This window comes from Musca vetustissima, unplaced genomic scaffold, assembly GCF_032173495.1.
Source record: "Musca vetustissima isolate MV318-11 ecotype Yass unplaced genomic scaffold, APGP_CSIRO_Mvet_v1 utg2553, whole genome shotgun sequence".
In the NCBI taxonomy this organism is placed as follows: Eukaryota; Metazoa; Arthropoda; class Insecta; order Diptera; family Muscidae; genus Musca; species Musca vetustissima.
This window is the reverse complement of record NW_026886870.1, coordinates 296773-320714: the sequence shown is the minus strand read 5'-3', so window position 1 is coordinate 320714 and position 23942 is coordinate 296773. Positions and strand designations below refer to the sequence as shown.

The window sequence follows — 23942 nt, the reverse complement described above, 5'->3', positions numbered from 1 at the left end:
AAAAATATGGAAAACCGAACAATTGTAGACTGAGTCAGCTATATGCGCTAAACAATATTCTGTAGAAGAAAACTTCTGATTAAGATTTCTACATTTCTTCCCTAGAATGTTCTGGAACAGTTTTTCCCTGTGCTATCTATAGGATGATGATGCATTACCATACAACCATTTAATTTTATCGCACCCTCTTGCCATGATTGCATCGAAAAGAGTTTCAAAAATTAACTAAGTTTGAGAAAAATATCACGATGTGCAAGGTTTGTTCTTTTCGACAATTAAAGACTATGGCTATGGGGGGATCGTATGATCTAGAACCGATAATAGTGTCAAAGTGAATGTGACCTCATTAGATCAGTTCGAAATTTGCAGAAATAGGCTAGTAATTTCTAAAATAGAAATATTACATTTAATAATGAGTATTTATCCAAAAAAAAAAAGATAAGCTAACAATTAAATAGAAAATACGAGTACTAATTGAAATTAGTTATGGAATTTTCAAAACTAAGCAAAATTTAAAGAATGCAACTAACGAAAGTCATTCAACGAATGCATGCACGCTTTGCTAACGCCACACATTCGATCAATAAAAAAAACAACACAACATTTTATTTTTTTAAAGTTAATATTAAATTACGTTTTCTGTTTTTTGTTTATTTTTTTTTTTGTTTTCCCCCTTTTTATTTTCTTATGTTTATTTTTTGTGCAATTAAGCAAAATAATTATTGCAATGGAAAGGTAGAAAAAAAGTCATAATCCAAATTGCAAGATAACATTTTAATGGATTAATGAGTTTTACTTTAAATATATGTTTGTTTATATATTTGTGCATAAATAAATACTTATGTTTTTTTTTAATTTTTGTTTTACAGGTTATGCGTTCATGAAATATAGGCGGCTCTAAACATTTTTGAAAATTCCGAAACATCGTTTATTTTAAGTTCTAAATTTGATATCTGCAAAAAAGGATGACAATGAAATACTTTGGAGGTGTTGAAGGGTAAGTCTATGCTATCTTTCTTTTTAATTTCCATATAGGACGTAGATATTTTTACAAAAAGCTTGGTCGTGTCGAAAATATAAATTTTCTGCAACTACTTTGGTTATAGTCTGAGACATCTTAAATTTTAAATTACAGACAGTCAGTTTGGGAAACTGGGCTAGGAATTCCAAAGCACCAAAAATCTAAAATAGCCACAAACAATGATATGAGTCTTTTTCATTTCTAACTCAAAAACTTGGCCTATATTAAGAACTCAGACCTATTCTGGGTTCTTAATAAACTCGCCAAGGGCTTTATTGATGTTTTTCGCAGAATGAATTTTTATATATCCGTATAGAAAAGGTTGCACAAAATTTAGAAATGTTTTTAGGCATATTTTCCAATCGGTGTGACAATTTGGAATTTTGCGGTCTTAGTAGAATATTTCCAATATGAGTTAATGTAATTTTTTACTAAACCTCTAATTTTTAATTCTAGGTTCTCAGAGGATAACAAACCTACTCTAAGACAATTTAAAGAGAGAGTAATTTCAAAATCGGTCAATGTTCGATATTTTGAAAGTGTCTTTGTCACAGGATAAAATACCGTTTTCATTTTACATCCTCCACCATAAGATGGAGTGTATATTCAATTTGTCATTCCGTTTGTCGGAGTCCCCATATTGAAAATATTTTCTTGATCAGAATAAAACTCTACGCTGATTAAAAACATTAACATTTTCGTGAAGGTGATACAAATTTTTGAAGAATAGCTCTATTTAAAGGTTCCTTCCCATAGCCGGTATTTTGAACATATTTCCATTGCAATTTCTGTAAATTGGCGATCACTTTACATTTTTGACATACCCCTAGCAAAATGAATCATTATTAGTACATCCGTATAGACCCCACATAATGGAAGCAAATTTCCATGCGGAAAGTTATTAGTATTGATCGATGGTTAGACATGGCGCCCAACTGTTCTGTGGCATTTCTCCAAGATGACCTAAAGGAATATTTAATTTAAGATCTGAGAACAAACGGTCATCAGCCCCAGCCTCTACTTTGAAGGCCAGCTGTCTTAGAAGTCTCGAGATGTCGCTGCACGCCGTTGAGATGGAGTTGGGATCCTTATCCGCGCCGCGATGGAGGAGAAGGTCCGCATGCCTCTTCCGGCTTGCATTGACATCATCGCAAGCTAAGCGTGAAAAAGCTTGTTGAGTCGCCCAGGTATCAATAGGTTCCGTTTGAATAACACCCCAGTTTTAGTGAGGCCTCTTAGGAAGGAAGTGCCAAAGACTTAAGAATTGTGTATTCTCGCCTCTTCTATCTTCGGATCATAGGCACTCGGTCATTTCCTCCAAAAATCCCACAGGACCCACTGATTGTCGACGACTGTTTATTTATATTCACACCTAACCAATGTTGGAATTTGCACTGTCCGCAACCTGTGTACGTGTCCGTTAGCATTCTGCTCTGGTCCCTATGGTATAGTACCTATATAAGAGTTCCGATCGATTTTAGGTACATCAATGTCACCCTTATGGTGTAAGATATAACAAATTCGGCCTGGACGAACTTAGCATAGTTTTTATATCCTCAGACTTATGGCTAATGAGCGGGATATATACACTTTGTTTCCCGCATGGAAATAATAGTTTTAGACCCAAAATTTCTTTGGACCAAATCCGTTTCAGACAATTTGAAGTCGATTTACGAATGTCGATCCTCGTCTGTTTGGCTGAGGAGCATGATAACACTAGAAGGGAATAACCGATTACATCCAAATTTAGCACCCAACCGAAGATGAGACCAATTACTCCTTCTACCTACCATAAAAAAATTTACAAAATTTTGTTAATGTCAAACGAATCGAACATAACTTCCAAATTCCTCAAAACTTTGCACATTGTAGGATTGGCCGATGATTTCAATCCTACAGTGTGCATCTGATACCTCGCCCAGTAAAATTGTCCAATTTTATTAAATTTTCACACATGAAAATATTTTTAATCAAGACCGAGGGATTAATCTGCCCACTTCGCCCTGTACCACCCCTCCCCACAAAAGGGTCAAAATTTAGATAATCTGTAAATCTCATATAAATCGAATGAGTGTACGATTTAATCCAAACTTTTACCAAACCAAAAATCATGCCTGAAAATGGAATTCATCGGCACATTTCATTCGTATTTCCACAAAGTTTCACTTTTTTTTAAAGAATTACTTGTATATCCAAGTTCTTCCTGCGAATGGAATGTAAAACTTCAAGCTTTACACTTCGAAATAGATTTATCAAATCTAGATCAAGTCCGAGGATGGGAGCGTTCGGAGACATTTGTCAATTGTGCTCATCCTTGGTACCTGAAAAGAAAGGTGAAGGGAAAGTGGAAAGATAGTGGATGTTTGGGGAGTATAGAAAGATGGTTATTTCAGCCATGTCAAACTCTTAACAAAGCTTAGGATCTGCTTGGGGTCTATTTAAGAGAAGAATGCTCAATTATCAATTTCATATTTGCCGAACTGTCTGTGCCTTCTGCCACGGCAATAATCCACTCCGTTAATGTCCCATTTAGAAGTGTGAGATCTAATCTTGCAATGACCTGTTATGATCACAACGATTTTAATTTTCCTCTAGTTATGGGACAACAGCGAAGAAGTTTTACGGCGAGAGAATTCTAGCCAGATGGTTTTCGAAATCCTGCATCCAGGTTCGGATGACCATAGGTTGCCGACTACCTCGCAGTAGCTCAAACGGATTTTGCCAATAAAGTAGCCAATGGGCGGTTGTATGGATCCCTCAATCGGTAGATTGGACGACTGTGTACCCCCTCGAGCAAGCTCGTCGACTTTAATGCCTTAAGGGTCGCCTGACTATCGACATATATAGTCCACGGTCCTATGTAAATGTTTTGTTTTGTAAACTTCATATGAAGCGAATGAGATATACGATTTGATGCGTTGATTGGTTATCGTAATACACCACGTCTATGAAGCTACTTCTCGAATTATTTGTGATCTAACCTTAGCAGATTTCTAAGACAACTTCAAATTATATGCCAAATTGAAGATATCTGACAATGAAACAAAATACGAAACGTGCGCGAAATGTTAAAACCTGTGTTGCCCAAGAAGATAATAGCTAAAAACTTACCCTTTACAAATCTCGTCATTAAAACATTAAATAAATTACTACTGAAATTTGCCGATATGTTATTATGATTTTATTATTTGTACTGCATACCATAAATATCTAAAATAATACTCGTAATTCTTGTACACAATTAAATATAGAAGTGATAATAAAACTTCCGCAGTGTAAATATGATCCTGAGAATTATTACACATTTTATTTATTGATTGGTTTATTTTTATCGATAATCAATATCAGAGAAAAAAAAACGAAAAACAAAAACAATAATGAAAACATAATTGTAAATCACCATTGGAATTACATTTTTATTATTGAATGACTATTGACACTATGGTTTGTTTCGGCCTCTACTGAATTTCTTTTTTCGCTTATCTATTAAATGTATTTTTTTATTTAATTTTATTTGCCTACCCTGCAGGGGCAGCAAAAAAAATTAAATAACAACGAAAAATTCCTGAACTATGGCACGACAACAACATTGAAATCTGCTGCGATCGACAGATGCAAATAATTTATTTATTAATTGATTATTGTGACATCGGCACCTCTCCATTAATAAATAGGAAAATTACAATCGCAACTGTTGATGTTATGATTTAATGGCCATTACGAACGACCACGACAATAACAACAAATATAGAGTACTCTCTCCTCCTCAGATACGCACTTGCTGGCTGTTGTAAATTAAAATTGATTTGATTATGAAATCTTGGTCAACGTTTCAAGAAAAGTCATGATCCCAATTTAAATATATTGTTATCCACCAGGCCTCCAGCCATAAAATTCGCATCTACAAAGTCACTGAACTTAATTTGAGGCAAAGCTAAGAGAGAGAAATCTAAAAGTTAGTTTGTGTTGCAAGAATGTATCTCTTCCTTAATGGAACTCAATTGATGTGAATTGATGGTGATTAAGTGAAAATATGTACATTTGTTGCAATATTTTTTTTCGATTAGATATTCTATTAATTAAGGTAAATACGAGGTCACCTATATTTATTTCTGGTCTAAACAAAACTAAGTGCTCTGACATTTCCATTCGGAAAATTTGAAATTGTTTAGCATAACGTACGACCATGTGTTGTGTTCACAGTGACTTGAGAATTAAATTTGCCCCAAAATCTTTTTATACCCTCTATCATGAAGTGGATCTTATCAAAGCGGCTTCAGACCTGACAAATCCACTATATAGACCAGATGTGTCCTCTACGGCAAATGCTAGTAAAGACGAAAAACATATGAACACATCCCACCTATTCGTTGACTATAAAGCCACTCAGAGGTAGGGATAAGGAAATCGACTTTTGACTAAGCGATAAATTGACTTTCTGCATTGAAAAGTCTTTAAGTCGAAATCGACTCTTGATCTTTGAGGAAATCGCAAAGACGACTTTCTGTTTTCTTCAAGGTTTATTGTCATAAAGCCCAAATTTCCAAAAAATTAAATATTCCAGAACAATATTTGGTCTGTTGACAACAATTCATATAAAAAAATAAAGTTTTTAGTCGTTTTTGCATTAGTCGCTAAAAGTCGAAAATCGATGTTGACCCGGTTTGACATAATCGAAAGATCGAAAAGTGGACTTTTTAGCGGGGTTTTACCCATGTTTAAAGCCATCTCTGCGTTCAGCATTCCTACAAACTTACAGTGGTGGTCACAGAATTAAAACATTTACTGTGGTAAACATTTTTTGATCAGCCCTCGATTCGTTTGAAGTATTTTTGAAATTTTTTTAATTCAGAACACTTCGATATACTGCACTTAAGAGATTTAGTGTGAAAATGGAAAATTATTGCATGCAATTTTTCCATAAATAACGGTTTTTATGAAAATACGTCGACTTTGAAGTGGCCATATAATTAAAACATTGTGTAATTTTTTACTTTACTACATTTTTTGAAAATATTTTTAGAAAAGCTCTTTAATTTAGTTAAATTACGTAAACTAAGCACCAATAAAATCATTTACGATAAAATTTTTTGAAAAAATTTGTAAAATCTATCAAAATTGCCAATAATTTGTACAGAACACCTTACATTCAGAAAATAACCCTTATTATAGAAAATAAAGGTCCGAATGCACCAGAAATTGCTAGAATTAGTAGAAAACAATAAATAATTCTCAAAATAAATAAATATTTGAAATAAAAACTGAAAAAATAGGAATTAACCTAAAAGAACGACTCAATTTCGATAGCCTTTATTGAAGAAGGCCGGAATATTTTTGCAGTGTGTGAGGAAATATCGATTGATATTGGTATTTATTATACCAAATCGATTGTTCGAGTAGTACAGAATATATTTTATCAAAAAATATATCAGTCACACCAGAACGAACAGAGATCAACACCTATGTTGACGAGGAAACGTTTCTGGTACACAGCAGCATGATTGATGGTTAACTCTTGACCCTTAAAATCTATTGAACATGGCAATATTTTTCCAAAATAATATTTTTTGAATAGAATAATGCCCATTTAATCTATTTTAGCCCAAAAGAAAGAAAAAAATTACAATTTGACAAATATTTAACGTCTTGTGTTGAGCATCAAAAATGCTGCCGTGTGGCAGAAACTTTTATTCGTCAACATAGGCGTTGATCTCTGTCCTTTCTGTTGTGACTTGTATATTTTTTGATAAAATATATTCTGTACTACTCGAACAATCGATTTGGTATAATAAATGCCAATATCAATCGATATTTCCTCACATACTGCAAAAATATTCCTGCGTTCTTCAATAAAGGCTATCGAAATTGAGTCGTTCTTTTTGGTTAATTCCCATTTTTTCAGTTTTTATTTCAAATATTTATTTATTCTGAGAATTATTTATAGTTTTCTACTAATTCTAGTAATTTCTGGTGCATTCGGAACTTTATTTTCTATAATAAGGGTTATTTTCTGAATGTAAGGTGTACTGTACAAATTTTTGGCGAATTTGATAGATTTTACAGATTTTTTCAAAATTTTTTGTCAGAAAATGACTTTATCGATGCTTAGTTTACATAATTTAACTAAATTAAAAAGCTTTTTTAAAAATATTTTCAAAAAAATACAGTAAAGTAAAAAATCACACAATGTTTTAATTATATGGCCACTTCAAAGTCGATGTATTTTCATAAAAACCGTTATTTATGGAAAAATTGCATGTAATCATTTTCCATTTTCACACTAAATCTCTTAAGTACAGTATATCGAAGTGTTCTGAATTAAAAAATTTTCAAAAATACTTCAAACGATTCGAGGGCTGATCAAAAAATTTTTATCACAGTAAATGTTTTAATTCTGTGACCACCACTGTAAGTCGGCTATGCAGGAAAACTTTTACTGGGCCAAAATCAGCAGTTAAGGTCGGAAAGAACCTTTCGGAGTCCTTCAAAATCGTATGAGAATTCATACAAGGTGACATTCTGTCGTATGACCTTTTTAACATCCTACTGGAAAAGGACATACGAGACGCAAAAGTGAACAGAAATTACACTCTGTACACCAAACAACACATGTTATTCGCCTACGCCGACGACATCGACATAATGGGTCGAACATTGCGAGCTGTAACAGCCACCTTTGAACGAATTGAGAAGGAGTCTGCCAAGCTGATGGTATCAAAGCGCAATACGTCCAGTAGACTCGGGCCAACTGTGGAACTTGAGAACTACAGTTTTGAAGTAGTTCTATATATATATATATATATACCTAGGTGCCGCCATCAATAAAACAAATAATATACATTTTTTAAATTCGAAGAAGAATAGTGTTGGCCAACAGATGCTGCTATGGGCTGAGTAAGAACAAGGTAATCTCTCGTCAGACTAAACTATACAAGACACCCGTGCTGGTGAATCTATCTAAAGTATGGGTACTTGCGCCAGCAGATGAGACAACATTTCTCCGAAAGATCTACGGCCGATCTTTGTCGACGGAGGATACCACCATCGAATGAACCATGTGTTAACCTATTCTCGTACATCGATAAAGTCAGACGTACCTAAAAAATATCTGTACATTTATGTGGTGACTATTTCATGGTCAATTTCTGACACGAGAAAACGAAATATCAATTTACAGGCACTCAGATTTTGATGTGAGGATTGAAAACCTGTCATGGGGTATTCTACCCTGAAATTTAGACCAATATTGAAGAGCAGACAAGTGCCAAGCCGACAAAAAAGGAAATGAGTTTACCGTCGGCTGATAAAAAGAGAAAGCTGAAGCAACCCAACGTTAAAAGAGCCTGTTTCGAGAATCCATTGACTTAGGGCGACGAAACTGGATATATCAAGAAAACATGAGCTGAATCGGAATCTTCCTTAATGAACAAGAATCCCAAAAGGAATAACCGAACTTCACGAACGATAAGGAGCCTACATATTGCGCGTAGGTTGGCGCTACAGAAATGAGATCTGGTATGCGCAGTGATGGACGAGAGTAGTGCTTCCGGGAAACTAAAAAATGAGACCCATATGGATGTGAAGGATGCGATCAAACCTGATGGAAAAATGAATTATAGATAATATACCCATAGGACTAATTCAGGAAGCTTGGATTGATAAAAATAAGGTCTTTGGACTAAACCTCATTAACTACCAACTAGTTTACACAAATCCGGTTCCAGATCGAGAATATACAGAATGGGCTACAAAAACGTATGCTTTCCCTTCTCCCCAGAGTTGTCAACATCGGACGCAACTGTACTGAAGTAGGGGAATGGCAAAATTTACCTAGCATCAGTCTACATACGAATCGCCGATACCACCACCAACGACAGATCGATGTCCGCGTATAGATTGTAAAGCTTGTGGTTCATTCGACGCCGATATGCACCGTCCACGCAGATCGTCCCCGTAGATCTTTTGGATAAATTTTCTCTCAAACACTCCAAGAACTGCCTCATCTGAACCCATGCTTCAGATCCATATAATAGCACGGGTAGTGTCAGCGTCTTGTAGAGTGTCTGTTTGGTTTGGCGGGAGTTGGCCGTGTTTCTAAACTGCTATTCTTCTCCAAGTTCCCAGTTAGTCCGATTCTATTGGACGTTTTGCGTGTTGATTCCATCAGCTTGGTCTTCTCGCCATTTACTGCCAGTCCCACTTTCGCAGACTCCTTCTCAATTTATTCAAAGGTAGCTGTTGCCGCTTCCAATGTTTGATCCATTATATCGATGTCATCGACGTAGGCGAGTAGCATGTGTTGTTTGGTGTACAGAGTGCCATTTCTGTTCACCTTTGCCTCTCGTATAACCTTTTCCAACAGGATGTTAAAAAGGACACACGACAAACTGTGACCTTGTCTGAATCCTCGTTCGGTATTAAAGAGCTCCGAGAGGTCATTGGCTTCAGTAGTTCACACAGCGTACTGCATTGCATTAATTTCTCTATAGTTGGTTCATATCGTTTTGTCGCCTTTTTGTGCACGCACATAGAATGCCGAGGTTACAATCATTGGGCGTGCATACCTCTAGCCAAATTGTACTAATCAGCTGGTGTATGCTCCTGGCCAGCATCTGACCACCGGTCTTGAATGGCTCGACTTGTAATCCATTGCCACCTGCTGCTTTATTGCTTTTCAGCCGATTAATTGCTACTCTGATCTCATCTTGGCTAGGTGGTATAGTCTCAAATATAACGGTACCTCTCAATTTTCGGAATCCTAAGGATTTTGAACAACCGAATTAACTATAATTTGATATTTTAGATTCTCCCTACTAAAAAAATCACTATTAATGTAGCTTATCCTAAGCTCCACACATTTTGGTAACAAAAGTTATAAGTCGGTATAGTTGCATTTTTAGATATAGTACCAAATATAACGGTATCCCTCAATTTTCGGAATTCTAACGATTATGAACAGCCGAATTGGCTATAATTTGATATTTTGGATTCTAAATATATTTTGGAAAAAAAATATAAAAATGACCTCATGGTTAGACATGGCGCCCAACTGTGCGCTAACAATTTCCAAATTTGCTTAAAAAAGGACTCGACCAAAATTTGCTATTGAGATTTGAGAAGAAGATGTGGATACGAATAACAGAAGTAAAATAGAGCTTTCATTTAAACTTTAATCTGGATATTTCAATCCAGATATTTTTAATAAGCCGGCCCCATTTAAGTTTTATAAGATTAACCGCATTTTGACAGCAAAGTGGCGGTTGTTTCAGTACTTTAATATTAACTTATAATCCCCAAATTTTATTTATTTATTTTTTCACAGGGGTGCTACACATTCACGCTTAGTCATCTGTGATGAGAAGGGTGAATGCTGTGCGACAACAACCGGTCTGGGTACCAATCATTGGCACATTGGTAAGGCTGAATGTGCTCGTCGCATTGCCGATATGGTGGAACGTGCCAAAGCTGATGCAGGCATACCGCAGGAGACACGTTTAACAAGTTTAGGTTTAAGTTTAAGCGGCTGTGAGGATGTATGTAGCGAACGCAGATATTATTTGCAATGTTTATTAAGTCAAGGTCAAATAATAATCAATTTTTGTTTTGCTTTGTTTTTTATATAGGAAGCTACCAATCGAGAATTGGAAAAAGAATTACGTACAGCATTTCCAAATTTATCGGATAATTATACGGTAACAAGTGATACAGTTGGTAGTATTTGTACGGCTTCGCCAATTGGTGGTATGGTTGTTATATCCGGCACTGGATCGAATGCTTTATTGAGAAATCCCGATGGTACATCGTACAATTGTGGCGGTTGGGGTCATTTTATGGGCGATGAAGGAAGTGGTGAGTATCAGCGAAACTTTTTTTATATCCTACGCACAAATGTGATACCTGGATATTTTGCATTATTTTATGCAGAAGGAAAGAATATAGAATAACAGTTATTTTTTAGGATAACAGTCGAAATAGTTTATGACAACGTTCAAGGAACTGGTGAATTTTTTCAAATGAGCGATATAAAAACGATATGAAATAAAGAGGAGAACATCTTGCGAGACTGTTTTATACCGTCGTTACAGCCGATATGTCGCTAAAATCGGTATCCTTATAAACTATTTAGGCTGTATTTAGAAGAATCAATCTATGAATCGAGTCATACCTAACCTGTTCAAGTTATTTATTTGTTACTTAATCTCGACTAGCTTATTCGATCTAAGCCATCCGTCTGTTCACGAAATTTGGCATATAGGTTCGACAGTAGGTAAGGGTCGAGCGCAAAAGTCGAATTAGCGATTTTCTCAAAGATAAAAAGTCGACTTCGATAAGTCGATTAATACAGTACAAGTCGATTAATCAATTAGTCACAGTCTCTAGTTTGGATCAAAAAAGAAGCCACAATTCTGACCCGAACATCACGAAATTTTACACAGAAAAAATGGTTTGATCACGGAGTAAGCATGACTGTTTCGATGACGACCGGTCAATATATATCGGTTCAAATGGATCCCAATACGGCGTATATGTCAAAAATAGGCGCTTTTTTAAAAATATTTTTTCCATGGACCGCCGTTTTGTTAATTTTTGAGCGAAGTCAATAATCCTTCAGATCCCGTTGTGAACAACTGAGAGTTCGGCATTCTTCTAAAGGCTCTTAGTATTCAGATATTTTTATTTTTGGTCAATCCTCGTATATAAAATTTCGGTCGATTTAATTTTAAATACACAACGTGTTCTACGTCATCTTTTGAATTTGGACCAGATTGAATACGACCTAAATATAGATATAACACCCGTATCAATTAAATTATTAAGGATTAAAATATGAATCCTAAGGGCACTTCTAACCCCTGTTCAGACTTTGTTACTTCCCATACTGGCCCTGAGAAATATGATGTTGGTCCATCAAACTAGCAAAAACAATTTGCAAATGTTGTTACAACCCATCGATAGCTATAGGAAGAATGATATTGGACAGATAATTTAATTCCCATTCTTATAAGTGTGCTTCGAAATTTGTCCGATAAGATAAAGGTAACCTCACGTTATATTTAACAATTATCAAACGCCTAAACATATGCTACAAAAATAACAAAAAATGGAGGAGATTAATGTTGCTCTGAATATTTGTGGCAGTAAAAAGTAGAATCAAAGTCCGCTAGACGTTGTTGGCAGCACTTGGGACACAGACAAGGAAACCCTGTTGACCTTTTAGAAAGCAATAGGTCAGCATGTCCGGAATCTTAGGCTGGGTTAAAGGACGTTTAACCACCAATTATTTAGCAGCTGTATTCACTGGGAGACCATTGGTCCATTATGCCATTCATGAGTACGTGAAAAGCAGAAGGCAGACGAGAGAGAAGTGGTAGGGAATAGAGGAAGACGACATATTCAATTATATACACAGTGAATGTCTCCTCAGACCGCCAGCTGTATATACAAACCAGAGTAGTATTGGTCCAATTTTTTAATTTGAAGACTAATTCAGAACACTGCAATAACAGCAACTAAAAATTATCAACATTAGCTCATCCTATGGTATAAACCCATTATAACGGTGCCCTTCGATTTTTTGGAAGGATGATGTTGCAGATGTCATTCGAAAAGCTAAATTATCCAAAGCGTTGGGCCCGGAAGGAGTCTTAAGGGTAATGCTGAAGCAACAGGATGAACCTAGAGTAAAGTACTTAACTGGTGTACTCAACCTGTCGTTAGCCACCGACATTGCTCCTGAAGTGTGGAATATAAAAGGGTGGTCCCGATACTGATGCCAGTAGTGGTCAGTCGTTCAGGCCGATATCCTTCTGTCTCTATTAGCAAAGACGCTTGAGTCACGAATTCTCCCTCTTATGAGAAATAGGTTTCCAGTCTCTCCGGAGGATGCACAGTACAACTACTGCAGGGGACTTAATCAGAACTGGACGTGCGACAGAAGTGTTTTAGTGGCTCTTGACTTATCAAAAGCCTTCGAAACTGTCAATCACGTCGAGGACATAGAGAAGGCCAACCACCGGCCTAGTTTGAAACAATGGATAATCAATTCAAAAACAAGAAGTCTAAAATCCGTAAAGTGAAACTGGAAGTTCCCCAAAGTGGGGTACAGTTCTTCCATCTGGGGAATATGAAGATGTCCGCCGCTAAATCCACAGCCACTCTGTTCACCAACTGGACGGCTGAAATGAAGCTCCCACTAAACATCATGGTTGATGGCGCACTAATTCCGCCCTGAGATCTAGGACAGGGTGCCTCCTTATAACACCAGTGGACCATTTACTTGAAGAGGCAATGGTCTTACACGTACATCGTCACAACAGGATGTTGTCGGTGCAGTACTGCTTGGGTGATATCGCCGGAATCATCCATACCATCACCTTATGGATAGAATTGCCCTTACCCAGGCATGTAAAGAGGGACCTACATGATTTAGAGAGAGGTCCAACGGTGTAAAATAGAACCCCTAGATCAAGAGGCATATTGGGCAAGAATTACCAGCATTTACAGGGTAGCAGTGACCCAGACAATGGACCAATACCTCGTGAATGCAGTTCTTGGATTTCACCCACCACCTATAGCAGCAGAAGAACGATAGCTGCCTAGACAGACGAGAGTCAGGGACGTACGCAGGGGGGCGGCCCTGGGGGCCCGGGCACCCCCCGAAATGAATTTTTTTAACAGTAAATTTATGTTTGCAACAGCGAATTTTTTCATTTAGTACTACCGGCCCCCCCCCCCCCCCCCCGAAATGAAATCCTGTGTACGTTGCTGACGAGAGTATTTTTAGCCCAAATTAAGATTAGGATGGTGCAGCCGCCTTAATTCGTATTGAACCCGAATTGACAGCACGATACCAAACATATGCCCTCCGTGTGGACTTAGACCTCACGATACGCTGCATCTTTTCAACTGCCCTGTTAAACCCACTTATGTGTCTCTAGAATGTCATTGGACGCATCCGATCCAGATTGCAACCTTCATGAAACTGGAAACAGAAGAGACAAACTCAAAATAATACAAAAAACGTATTTATTGTTGCTACAACAACAACCGACTCTTAGGGATTCTTTAGAGTCAGCCGTACTTAAAGCCACTTCCTTTAAAAACTATCCGCTTGGAAAGACAAAAATATGTCACAATTCTATTCAGTCATTTACACACTAAGACATTTACATATAACAGATTTCAGTATACGCTCAGGTTAGTTTGAGAGTACTGTTTCTGATGCAGTCAGTCCTTCTTTTTACTTCTTTGACCTGCAATTTTTGATTGTCGAAGATCCAAAGGAGACAATTGTCTTCGCATGGAATTTCTTGATCTTGTTGAAAGCTGCTCTTATACAGACATTTTTCTTTTTGCTCTCCCTTTCCTCCCTTTGACTTTTGGGCCTCGAAGATGCTAAGGAGGAATTCTGACCGATTTTTGCCACCACTAACTTTACATATTTGTTGTTGTTGCAGCTTGTACAGCAGTGATTTTTATTTCTAAACTCTAACAGATTCTAACCAAAGTTAGACCCTATCGTTTCAAAATTTCAATAAACGGGTAAAAACATCGTTAAGTCAGAACTTGGACCTACATTGACAAATTTCTGCGAAATGTCTACCTAAAACGTTGCGAAACATTTATATGTGGGGACAATTTCCAAGCGTTGAAATATATGCCTACCAAAAATGGTGTGGGACTTTTATATAGGGGCTATGGCAAAATAAGGATCTACAACGAATACTTTGTTTGCCCTTCATATATACTACATACATCTTTTAATATTCCCAGTAAAAAAATCTTATTTTTTCTCCCTTTCAGCTTGGTACATATCTCATCGTGCTGTGAAAATGGTATTTGATGATATGGATAATTTCCGTAAATCACCCTACCCGATCGAACACATTTGGAAGCTAATTAAGGATCATTTCAACGTGCAGAGTCGCCATGAAATTCTATCGCATTGTTATGCCAAATTCGATAAACCATTTTACGCAAGCCTATGTAAGAAGCTATCACATGCCGCCGAACAAGGTGATGAATTGGCGAAATTTGTATTCCATGAAGCTGGTAGCCATCTGGCACGTAGTATACAAGCACTATTGCCGCATGTTCACGAAGATTTAGTGAAGACGGGAGATTTAAATATTGCCTGTGTCGGTTCGGTGTGGCTAAGTTGGACTCTACTAAAATCCGGTTTCACTGAAACACTGAGCAAAGAGAATATACCATTTGGTTTAAAATTGATACGCATTACCAAAAGTATGGCGTATGGTGCATGTTACCTCGGTGTTGATGGTATTGGTTATCCTTTGCCTCGCAACTATTCCGATAATTTTGAAATAATGTATTGCTATAAGAATCTATATACCAATGGTAATATTAATGGTAATAGTGCTACTACAAATGGTTGTTCTTTAAAAGAATAGTATTATAGATGTTATATACAACCCATATACATTCCACACATACATACATATATACGTAAATATTGTAAAAACAAAATCAAAAGTTATCATATTTTATTGTTTATCAATTTTATATCCCTTATCTTCCAAAACATATATATACAATTAATTGTATACATACATATACCTGAACATTTGTAGACATAGTTGTTTTTACAAAAGTATGTACTACTTGAAAAACAAAACCATAATGCTTCCTGTTTTTTTATATATAAACTTACATAGTAATATATGTAAATACATTTGTAAAATTGATACGGAGAACTAAACAAAATGTATCCATTTTTATTAAGATAATAAAGTACTACCACTCTTTTATACAGAAATGTAATTCAATGTAATTTCCCTGTTTTTTATTTATTGTTGTTGTATATTTTTAAATGTGTATAACGTTTTTGTTTTTTGTAATAGCAAACTGTTGACAAAGAATTTTTACTGATAATAAATAAAAATTGCATTTAGTTCGGGCAGGCACTGAATCATCGTATACATTACCTATATTATAGCAAAAATTATTTTTTGTCTCCAACACCACATATCGACGCCTCCGAACCATAGTATGCTAAGTCGACTTAGCATGTTTTAAAGTTATTTACGTTTTTAGATACTACGGTCCTTAATTTATATTCTCTGAAATTTTGGTAATCATCGGCCAATCCAAACCAAAGTTATAAGCAAAAATGTACTTAGCATGGCCCGTAAGATATATGAAACTTTCATACTTTGAGAGCTTCTACGGAAAAACTCACTTTTCAGACTTAGCGTCGATATGTACTTAATTTGGAATATATGCATAGAATTACTTTCAGAGCCGATTTTTGCATGACGCTCTGAAGAAGTTATGTCACTATGTCTGAAATTTGAAAGAAATATACAATTTTCCTTCTTTTGGTTTCTATATACATATGTAGGTTCTTACCTTCTCCTAAGAATAAGAATACAAATATGTCTGCTGCCTCTATTCTAATAACAGGAGCCCCACAAGTAGCTCTAAACGCAATGCTGAACTTAAGACCTTTGGGCCTCACTAGTCCTGAGATTTGACGATGTAGATGTCGTTATTCCTAATAGAGACGACTCGAATCGGAGTAACCCTCCTCAAGATGGTCTAGCTTTCTATACAGACGGATCCAAGATGGAAGAAGGTACAGGGGCTGGCGTCTAATGTCAAAGGCTAGGCCTTGAGCTTACCTACAAGCTGGATAACAACTGTAGTATGTTCCAAGCTGAAATCTTCGTTATTTGGAAGGCAGCGGAATTCATAAAAAAAGTCTGGATGCAGAGATCGTTGAACCGATGGACTATCTTTGTGGATAGTCAAGCGGCTCTTAAAGCCATCAAAGCCTACTTCATCAAATCTAAGGCCGTCCTCAAGTGTAGAACCGTTTTGGAAGAACTTACTTACAGCTATCGGCTGTGTTGGGTACCAGGACACCGCGGCGTCACACAGTGGGAAAAAATGCAGATCTAGCGCGCAGAAAGTAAAAGTAGATGTTTTACTGTATGTTTATCGATATTTTGGATAAGAATAGATTAAGACGGACAATTTTAATTATTTTATGAAAAACTTTGAAAAAAAAATTATTTTTTTAGAAAAAACTTAAATTTTTCTGTGAAAATTACTATGTTGAAGCTTTTTAAACATTTTTTAATAAGCAACATTTCTCGTTATAACTAATAGTACTCCTAAAATGGGAGCTTCTTTTAAAAATTCCGAAACATTTGGAGGGTAAAAAGTGGGTTAAGGGCAAACACTATTGTTATTATATGTATCTTTATTATTGTTGATATTATATATCTAAAACATTAAACTATATATATTTTATAAAATTTAGGCATTACTTATTAAATGCTAATCACATTCAGAATCCGATCTGAATTAGTTGGTAGCATTGGATCCTCCAATAGTTTAAGGACTTCTTCAGATAGTGGCTCACTATATCGATGATTAAGAGATGTACTACGAGACAAACATGATCTTTTTGGATCAGAAGAAAATATCAACCTATTGAAAAGATGCCTCATTGTTTCCTCACGACTCATTTTTCTGGTGTACACTTCCCTCTAGTTCCGAAAGTCCTTATTTCTGGATTCCATGGCTTCTTCAGACAAATCGCGTACATAGCGTGGTAACTGTTCGACAAATCCCTTTAGCGTTTGCATAATCGGTAGCATTGACTCCAAGTCTATCTAATATATATTCTTTTACATCAGAATTTTTTTAGAATTTAGCCAAACTTCAAAGAGCTCTCTGTACAAAATTGGCATTTTTCCACTTCACTTGTTTAAGAACTAAAATAAATCGCTATTCATTTTTTATTAAATACGTTAAATGCGGATTTTTCATTCATATGTAGAAAAATTCATAGGTAGAAAACATACCCTCATTTTCATACTCACACCCATTTCTCTGGAACCTTACGACGGACATTTTGAACTTGTTTTTTCTTATCTGCTGTACTGTGATCTATTCCAAGTCATATTTGATCAATTATATTAACAAAATTCACAATTTTTTAATTTTATTTGAACAAAACCATAAAAAAAACTTCCTATACCAAATTGACATTTTTTCGAAAAATTGCCATAAATCCGAGAGTCGCAAAAAAAAAAATTATCGCAATTTTATAGCTAAAAAAAATATCATTTTTAACACTGGAAAAAATATCTATTTTAAATGTACCGTTATTCCGTTCTAACTTATTAATTCGGATTATTTTATACGGACTTAAGTACACTCAACACTCTACTTTAAAACTGCAATAATGTTTTAAAGTTTCCTTCAAGTTCATTTTTTTTATTTTCGGCGCGCTAGATCGGTATTTTTTCCCACTGTGTGTCATGGGCAATGAAAAAGGAGACGAATTAGCTAGACACAGATCTATCAATTGATGGCTCAATCAAACCACCCAGCTTCGAGGAAAAAGCCCATGCACTTTGGCGCAACGAACCTAGGTGCAATGTGTAAAGATCTATTTGGCCGACTCTGTCTGCCAAAATGACACACTCACTGTTGAACCTGGAAATGGATTTTATTTTTTCAAAAATAGTAATTTATTGATAACATATTTCAAATTAGATTTAAATTATCTGAATTTACCTTTGTTGATATATACAAGCATTTATTTTCATAAAAAACGCTATTATGTTAATAAAATTCTTACAAAAGTGTTGCTGATTTTATACAATTTTTTTCTTTTTCAAAAAATATTTTACAAATAATTACAACATTATTGAATATAATCAATATATTCCTTTGGTATAAAAGCATTACCGGATTTCGTAATTAATACAACCTGTTTGTTTAGGGCACCAAAATGAAATTCAAAAACCGTATCCCATGAATCTGTGTTCGACGTAACTTCCTCCACCTTAGTGAGAAATTCATTTAGAAACGTTATACAAACACTCGGCTCCCAAAAACAACTCTAAATAAAAGAAAATAAACAATCTTAGGAATTGATTCTACAAAAACAAAAGGTTGTGACGAACTCACCTTTGGAATATCACATGTTTTCCGACATTCTATTGGATCTCTAACCATTGCATTTGTGTCTTTATATGCAATATATAATTCTCTTACATTCGATAAATATGTTTGCAACCAATATTTTAAAAGTTTTAAACTTTTATCGCGCATATTTGACCATACTTGTTTCGTGGAAATAAATTCCACTTTATTCAACTGATTTAAATCGTTTCTAAAAACAAAAGGTGATTAATAAAAAAGTTGCAGTTCAAAAATGTTAATACTGAGTTGTTTCATTTACCTGCATTCTTCTGTGATTTTAATAGACTGAGCCCTGCCAACATAGTGTAGATTATATTTTCCCAAATTCGCTTCATGTATGGCAATTTGAAATACGTTGTCATCGTTGCGATTACATAATTCGGGCGAAATGTCTATTACAAATAAGATGTACAAAAATTATAAACCTCTTATGGATTCCAAAACTTGATCCTAAATTGAACATTATCTGCAGTGATATTTTTCACCCCTTAGGAACTCTAAATACTAAATTATACGGGGTGCAGAGGTCGTTGAAACGGTGATTATCTTCGTTGATAGTCAAGCGGCTCTTAAAGCCATGAAATCTTATTATATCAAATCTGAGGCTGTCCTCAAGTGTTACTTACAGCTATCGACTGTGTTGGGTACCAGGACACCGTGACATCTTGGGTAATGAAAGAGCAGACGAACTAGCTAGACGAGGATCTTAATCCACAGATCTAGCAATTAATGACTCAATCAAACCACCCATATGTCATCTTTACCGGAACTTTGAAGCCCTCTTCAACGAAAGAGCCTATGAACTTTGGCACAACGAACTTAGGTGCAACGTGTCAAGATCCATTTGGCCGACTCTGTCTACCAATAGGACGCACTCACTGTTGAACCTGAGCAAAGCTGAAATAAGAGTAATGACAGGAATCATTACTGGTCATTGCAATATCAGGGCCTTTACTAGCAAATGAGATCCTGATGCAATTGATTACTGTAGACTCTGCGTTGACGAAAAGGAGACGGAGACAATTGATTGGCTTACAGGCGGCACAGACTAGTGCGTGCTCATTTTCCACTGAGTCATAGCTTCTTCTCAACAACTGAACCTGCTCTAATCTACAGTATAATTAGAAACCTAAAGTCGTTGGGAAAGTGCAACCTTGACACGTAATATATCTTCCGTCTGATCTCTATAGCCGTCGACATTATTCCAGATTTACCTTCTTATATCTTTCTGTAAGCTTCTCATCTATTTTTATTTCCCCAATCTTCTCTCCCCTATAAATCTCTCATTATCCCTTTTCTTCTCGTGGATGATCACAACGGACCTGACGGTGTCAGAGTGCCACATAAGTGACTGCTAAATTATAACGTCTTCAATTGGAAAATGCAAAAAAAAAAAAACTTTCAAAATACGTAGGCAGTCGGGAACTGAATATGAGGGCTATACCAAAACGATAACTAATATGTCACAAGTTGAATATAGAACCTAGACTACGATCGATGTGAAATTTTGCGTTAGATAATTTTTCCATCTGTCCATATGAGAATGTTTTAAATCTCCAGCACAAGACCAGCTATTTAATATAAAAAGTGGAGGTTTTTGAACTTCCGAAGCCTATACATCAAGAAGTAATATATATTGACGTAATCAGCAGACCATGACCTACCTTTGGTGAACATTTTATATCGACTCCAGTCGAGCTTCTATATTCAACTTATGCCGTTGAAATTGTTACCATAAGTAGTTCCACTGGGGACCTGGAATTTTCCCATACATTTTAATATTGGCTTCTGTGCATAGGAAGGAGAAAGTTTTAAATCCCTGGACACAAGTTGGCCACAAAATATGTTATATTTCTTTAAACAAATTTGAAAGTGGACCCTTTGGGATATTTGTGGTAAAAATTTCAAAGCGAAACCTACACCTATTCTGGATATTGCATTAAGAAAATTGTGTGCGCAATTATTAATAGCCATTTTAGTACTCACCAATCGATGTCAATTGAGTTATACGCCGATGATGTTTATGCCCATGTTGTTGTTCATCGAATTTATCTTCATCCTTTGGTTTTTCGACCATAAAAATTTTACCCTTGTAACGTGATACAAGTACACAAAAATTATATTTGCCATAACAAAATTCCATGATTTTTTCCAAAATACCACGTCTGGTATAGACATCGGTCATTTCCGGATTATTTTCATGCCTTTGTCCGTCATCGCCTTTGCAATGCACTCGATCATTACGATCTTTGCCAAAATAGCAATGTAATAGCGGATGTAGCAAATTCGTTTGCGTATCATGTTTCAATTCAATGGGTACTTCATAGTTGGACTCCAGATCCAGAGGATATTCACTTGGACTCGGTTCCTTAAAAAGATATCGTATTTTTTTCGCCGGTGTGAATCGAGTATAATTGATGTCGTAAATCTGGACGAGTTTTGGTTTGGTCATATATTCAGGTTGCTGTTGAAATTTCTGCATGTCAGCGGCGGTTATGTTCAGGAACCGAGACATCGTTGTTTCCTCGTATACTTGTGGTTATTTGAGTAATTGGAAAATTGAGTTACGACAAAGTGTTTTGGCATTGAACAAAGACTAATCGCACAACCGGTGAATCCCCTTGGACAGAATAATCACAAAATGTATGTTGGTTGGGCCGGACTGACTGCAGACTGACGTTTGTTAAATAAACAAAGAATTTTGTTTTGGCACAGGCAAGGTAGCCGCATCGGCGAATTTCTACAACAAACATCGGTTGTTGTATTTTGATATGTCAAAAATATTTTACCAAAACAAACAGATTCGCAAGATTTTTTTACACAAACTCTTGTAAAAATATGTTAATAAAAGTATTGCCAAACCAGCTATTCGAAATTCGGAGATTTTCATTTATAATTTAGTTTTTTAATTGTTTGCAGCGTGACCGCTGAAAATTTTCAAAAAGTATCACAAAAAGTATCATTTTTTAAAAAAAGTAGCACATAACTTCTGAAAAAGTGTCACAAAAAGTGGCACACTTTTTTTGCTTTTTATTTAATAAAAAACTATATAAAACACATGGTATAATAATAGAAGGTAACAGCAAGTGTTGTTGTACAAAAAACGATACAACAACCACATGGAAATTTGTTGTTGTAAGTTCTACTAGTGTCAACTCATTTGACAGAAAAATGTAAACAAAGAAACAAATTTTCATGAAATTATTTTTATTTTGAAAATGAAAAATTTTCGAATCCTCAAAATAAAAATTGAAAAACATGAATGAAAATCGTTCAACTTTATATTTCTATCGCTTCCACATCTTTCCTATAATTGAGTCATTGCCATATATATGTGTAACACATATGAAAATGCTGGTAATAGCGAGTTATTCCTTGAAGAAAGATTTGCTTCCTCAAACTTTCCCAGCAGGCAGATTGAGTAAATTGAATACATGAGCACATTTAATAAAGAACAAATTCAAATTGTATGCGTTCCCAATTTTCCTATTGTGTGATTTTTTAAAACATAATTTGTCAAATTCATATTGACACTAGTATTACGTTGGAATCAAATCAGCCGGTATATACTATTGGTCTGTTCCCGTACTGCAAGAATCTACTGGATTTTACTATTTTTTTCCATATCATAAAGGAAAATTCGTTATCGTAGTAAAAAGCAGCAGATTCTTGCAGCAAGGGAACAGACAATATATTGTTATTGAATAACATTTATTTTTTAACTACCTGTTTTTGTAAAATTCCAAACGAACGAATTCGAGTGACTTACGACCAAACCTTTATTTACGTTTATAAATGACATATTTTTCAAAACCATGGAGTTTGGTCGTAAGTCACTTGAATTCGTTCGTTTGGAATTTTACAAAAACAGGCTGTTATTCAAAAATAGCAATCGAAAATTCTACAAACCGAAACACACATGGTCTGGTCCCGTACTGCAACAATCTACTACTTTTTACTACGATAACGAATTTTCCTTTATGTTATCGAAGAAAATAGTAAAATCTAGTAGATTCTTGCAGTACGGGAACATACCAACACACAAATGCGAATGCGACCTAATAATAAAAATAAAAATCGCTCCGTCTGTTACAAACTGAACCCTAGTTAAAAATTGCTAAGTCTGTTAAAAAACGCAACCTAGTTAAAATCGCTCCGTCTGATACAATATTACAAAACAAATCATTATGTTTTATGAAAAATCGCTTTAATTTATGTACTTTTTTAAAAAAAGTGGCACAAAGTAACAAAAAGTTTCACAAAAATTCAAAAAGTGGCACATTTTGTATCAAAATGAAAAAGTATCACAAAAGTAGCAAAGGCGAAAAAAGTGGCAAAATTGCCACTTTAGTGGCACAACGGTCACGCTGATTGTTTGCTTCGGCATTACAACAACATTTTTGACATTTATTTGCACCAACAGCTGGGCCGATGCGGCTCCTTATTAAATATACATTGGGCACAGGCAAATCTCCACCCATGCATTTGTTGCATGCAATTTCTTATTATAAACACAATAAAAACGAAATGTTTGGCGCTCGCACAGTCTGCATTGGGTCCAACAGGCAATAACAAATAATAATTAAAGAATACAGATTCATATTATACCCTTCTCCATCATGGGTATATTCAAAAGGTGATCCTCATAGTACATTTACATTATACTGGATTTAGTAAACCCAGTGGGTTTTAATTAGGTTCGTTCGTTTACTTTCCCAGTAATATTTACTCAGTAAGAATTTGCAGAGAGTAAATACGAATTTTTCCTTTTCAAGAGAGAAAACTGCAAAAAGTAAACGAACAACATCCAGTAAAAAGATTGTTTCGACACAGCTGATTAAAACAACAAACAAATTGGCGCAAACTATAAAACAGCATTTTTATTAGAAAAATGGATAACAAGCGGAAAATTGATGTTGTTTGTTCCCCATAAACATTTAAAAGGGTTGTGACCTGTTAT

At 35.5% G+C, this 23942-nt stretch overlaps 2 protein-coding genes across 2 annotated transcripts; one reads left to right on the top strand and one right to left on the bottom strand.

Annotated features, from left to right (window-relative positions):
- The first annotated feature begins 964 nt into the window (after window positions 1–964).
- LOC133334360 (N-acetyl-D-glucosamine kinase) lies at window positions 965–15432 on the top strand. Its single transcript, XM_061542655.1, has 4 exons — window positions 965–997; window positions 10344–10554; window positions 10645–10870; window positions 14825–15432. Exons 1-4 carry the CDS (start codon window positions 966–968, stop codon window positions 15430–15432), a joined length of 1077 nt encoding a protein of 358 aa, XP_061398639.1. The 5' UTR covers window position 965.
- Window positions 15433–18701: 3269 nt separating this feature from the next.
- On the bottom strand, window positions 18702–21497 carry LOC133334359 (decapping and exoribonuclease protein-like). Its single transcript, XM_061542653.1, has 4 exons — window positions 20969–21497; window positions 19242–19374; window positions 18968–19172; window positions 18702–18899 (listed from the first exon to the last, which is right to left on the bottom strand). Exons 1-4 carry the CDS (start codon window positions 21495–21497, stop codon window positions 18702–18704), a joined length of 1065 nt encoding a protein of 354 aa, XP_061398637.1.
- Between the last annotated feature and the right edge of the window lie 2445 nt (window positions 21498–23942).

What these genes read in the sequence shown, in the direction of transcription:
- LOC133334359 (XM_061542653.1), bottom strand. Translation starts at nt 21,497, where the DNA reads ATGTCTCGGTTCCTGAACATAACCGCCGCTGACATGCAGAAATTTCAA. An exon ending in AACTCAATTGACATCGATTG is followed by an intron (nt 19,375 to 20,968) that starts GTGAGTACTAAA and finishes TATTTGTAATAG; the next exon opens with ACATTTCGCCCGAATTATGT. An exon ending in AAAATCACAGAAGAATGCAG is followed by an intron (nt 19,173 to 19,241) that starts GTAAATGAAACA and finishes TTTTGTTTTTAG; the next exon opens with AAACGATTTAAATCAGTTGA.
- LOC133334360 (XM_061542655.1), top strand. Translation starts at nt 966, where the DNA reads ATGACAATGAAATACTTTGGAGGTGTTGAAGG. An exon ending in TACTTTGGAGGTGTTGAAGG is followed by an intron (nt 998 to 10,343) that starts GTAAGTCTATGC and finishes ATTTTTTCACAG; the next exon opens with GGGTGCTACACATTCACGCT. An exon ending in TATGGGCGATGAAGGAAGTG is followed by an intron (nt 10,871 to 14,824) that starts GTGAGTATCAGC and finishes TCTCCCTTTCAG; the next exon opens with CTTGGTACATATCTCATCGT.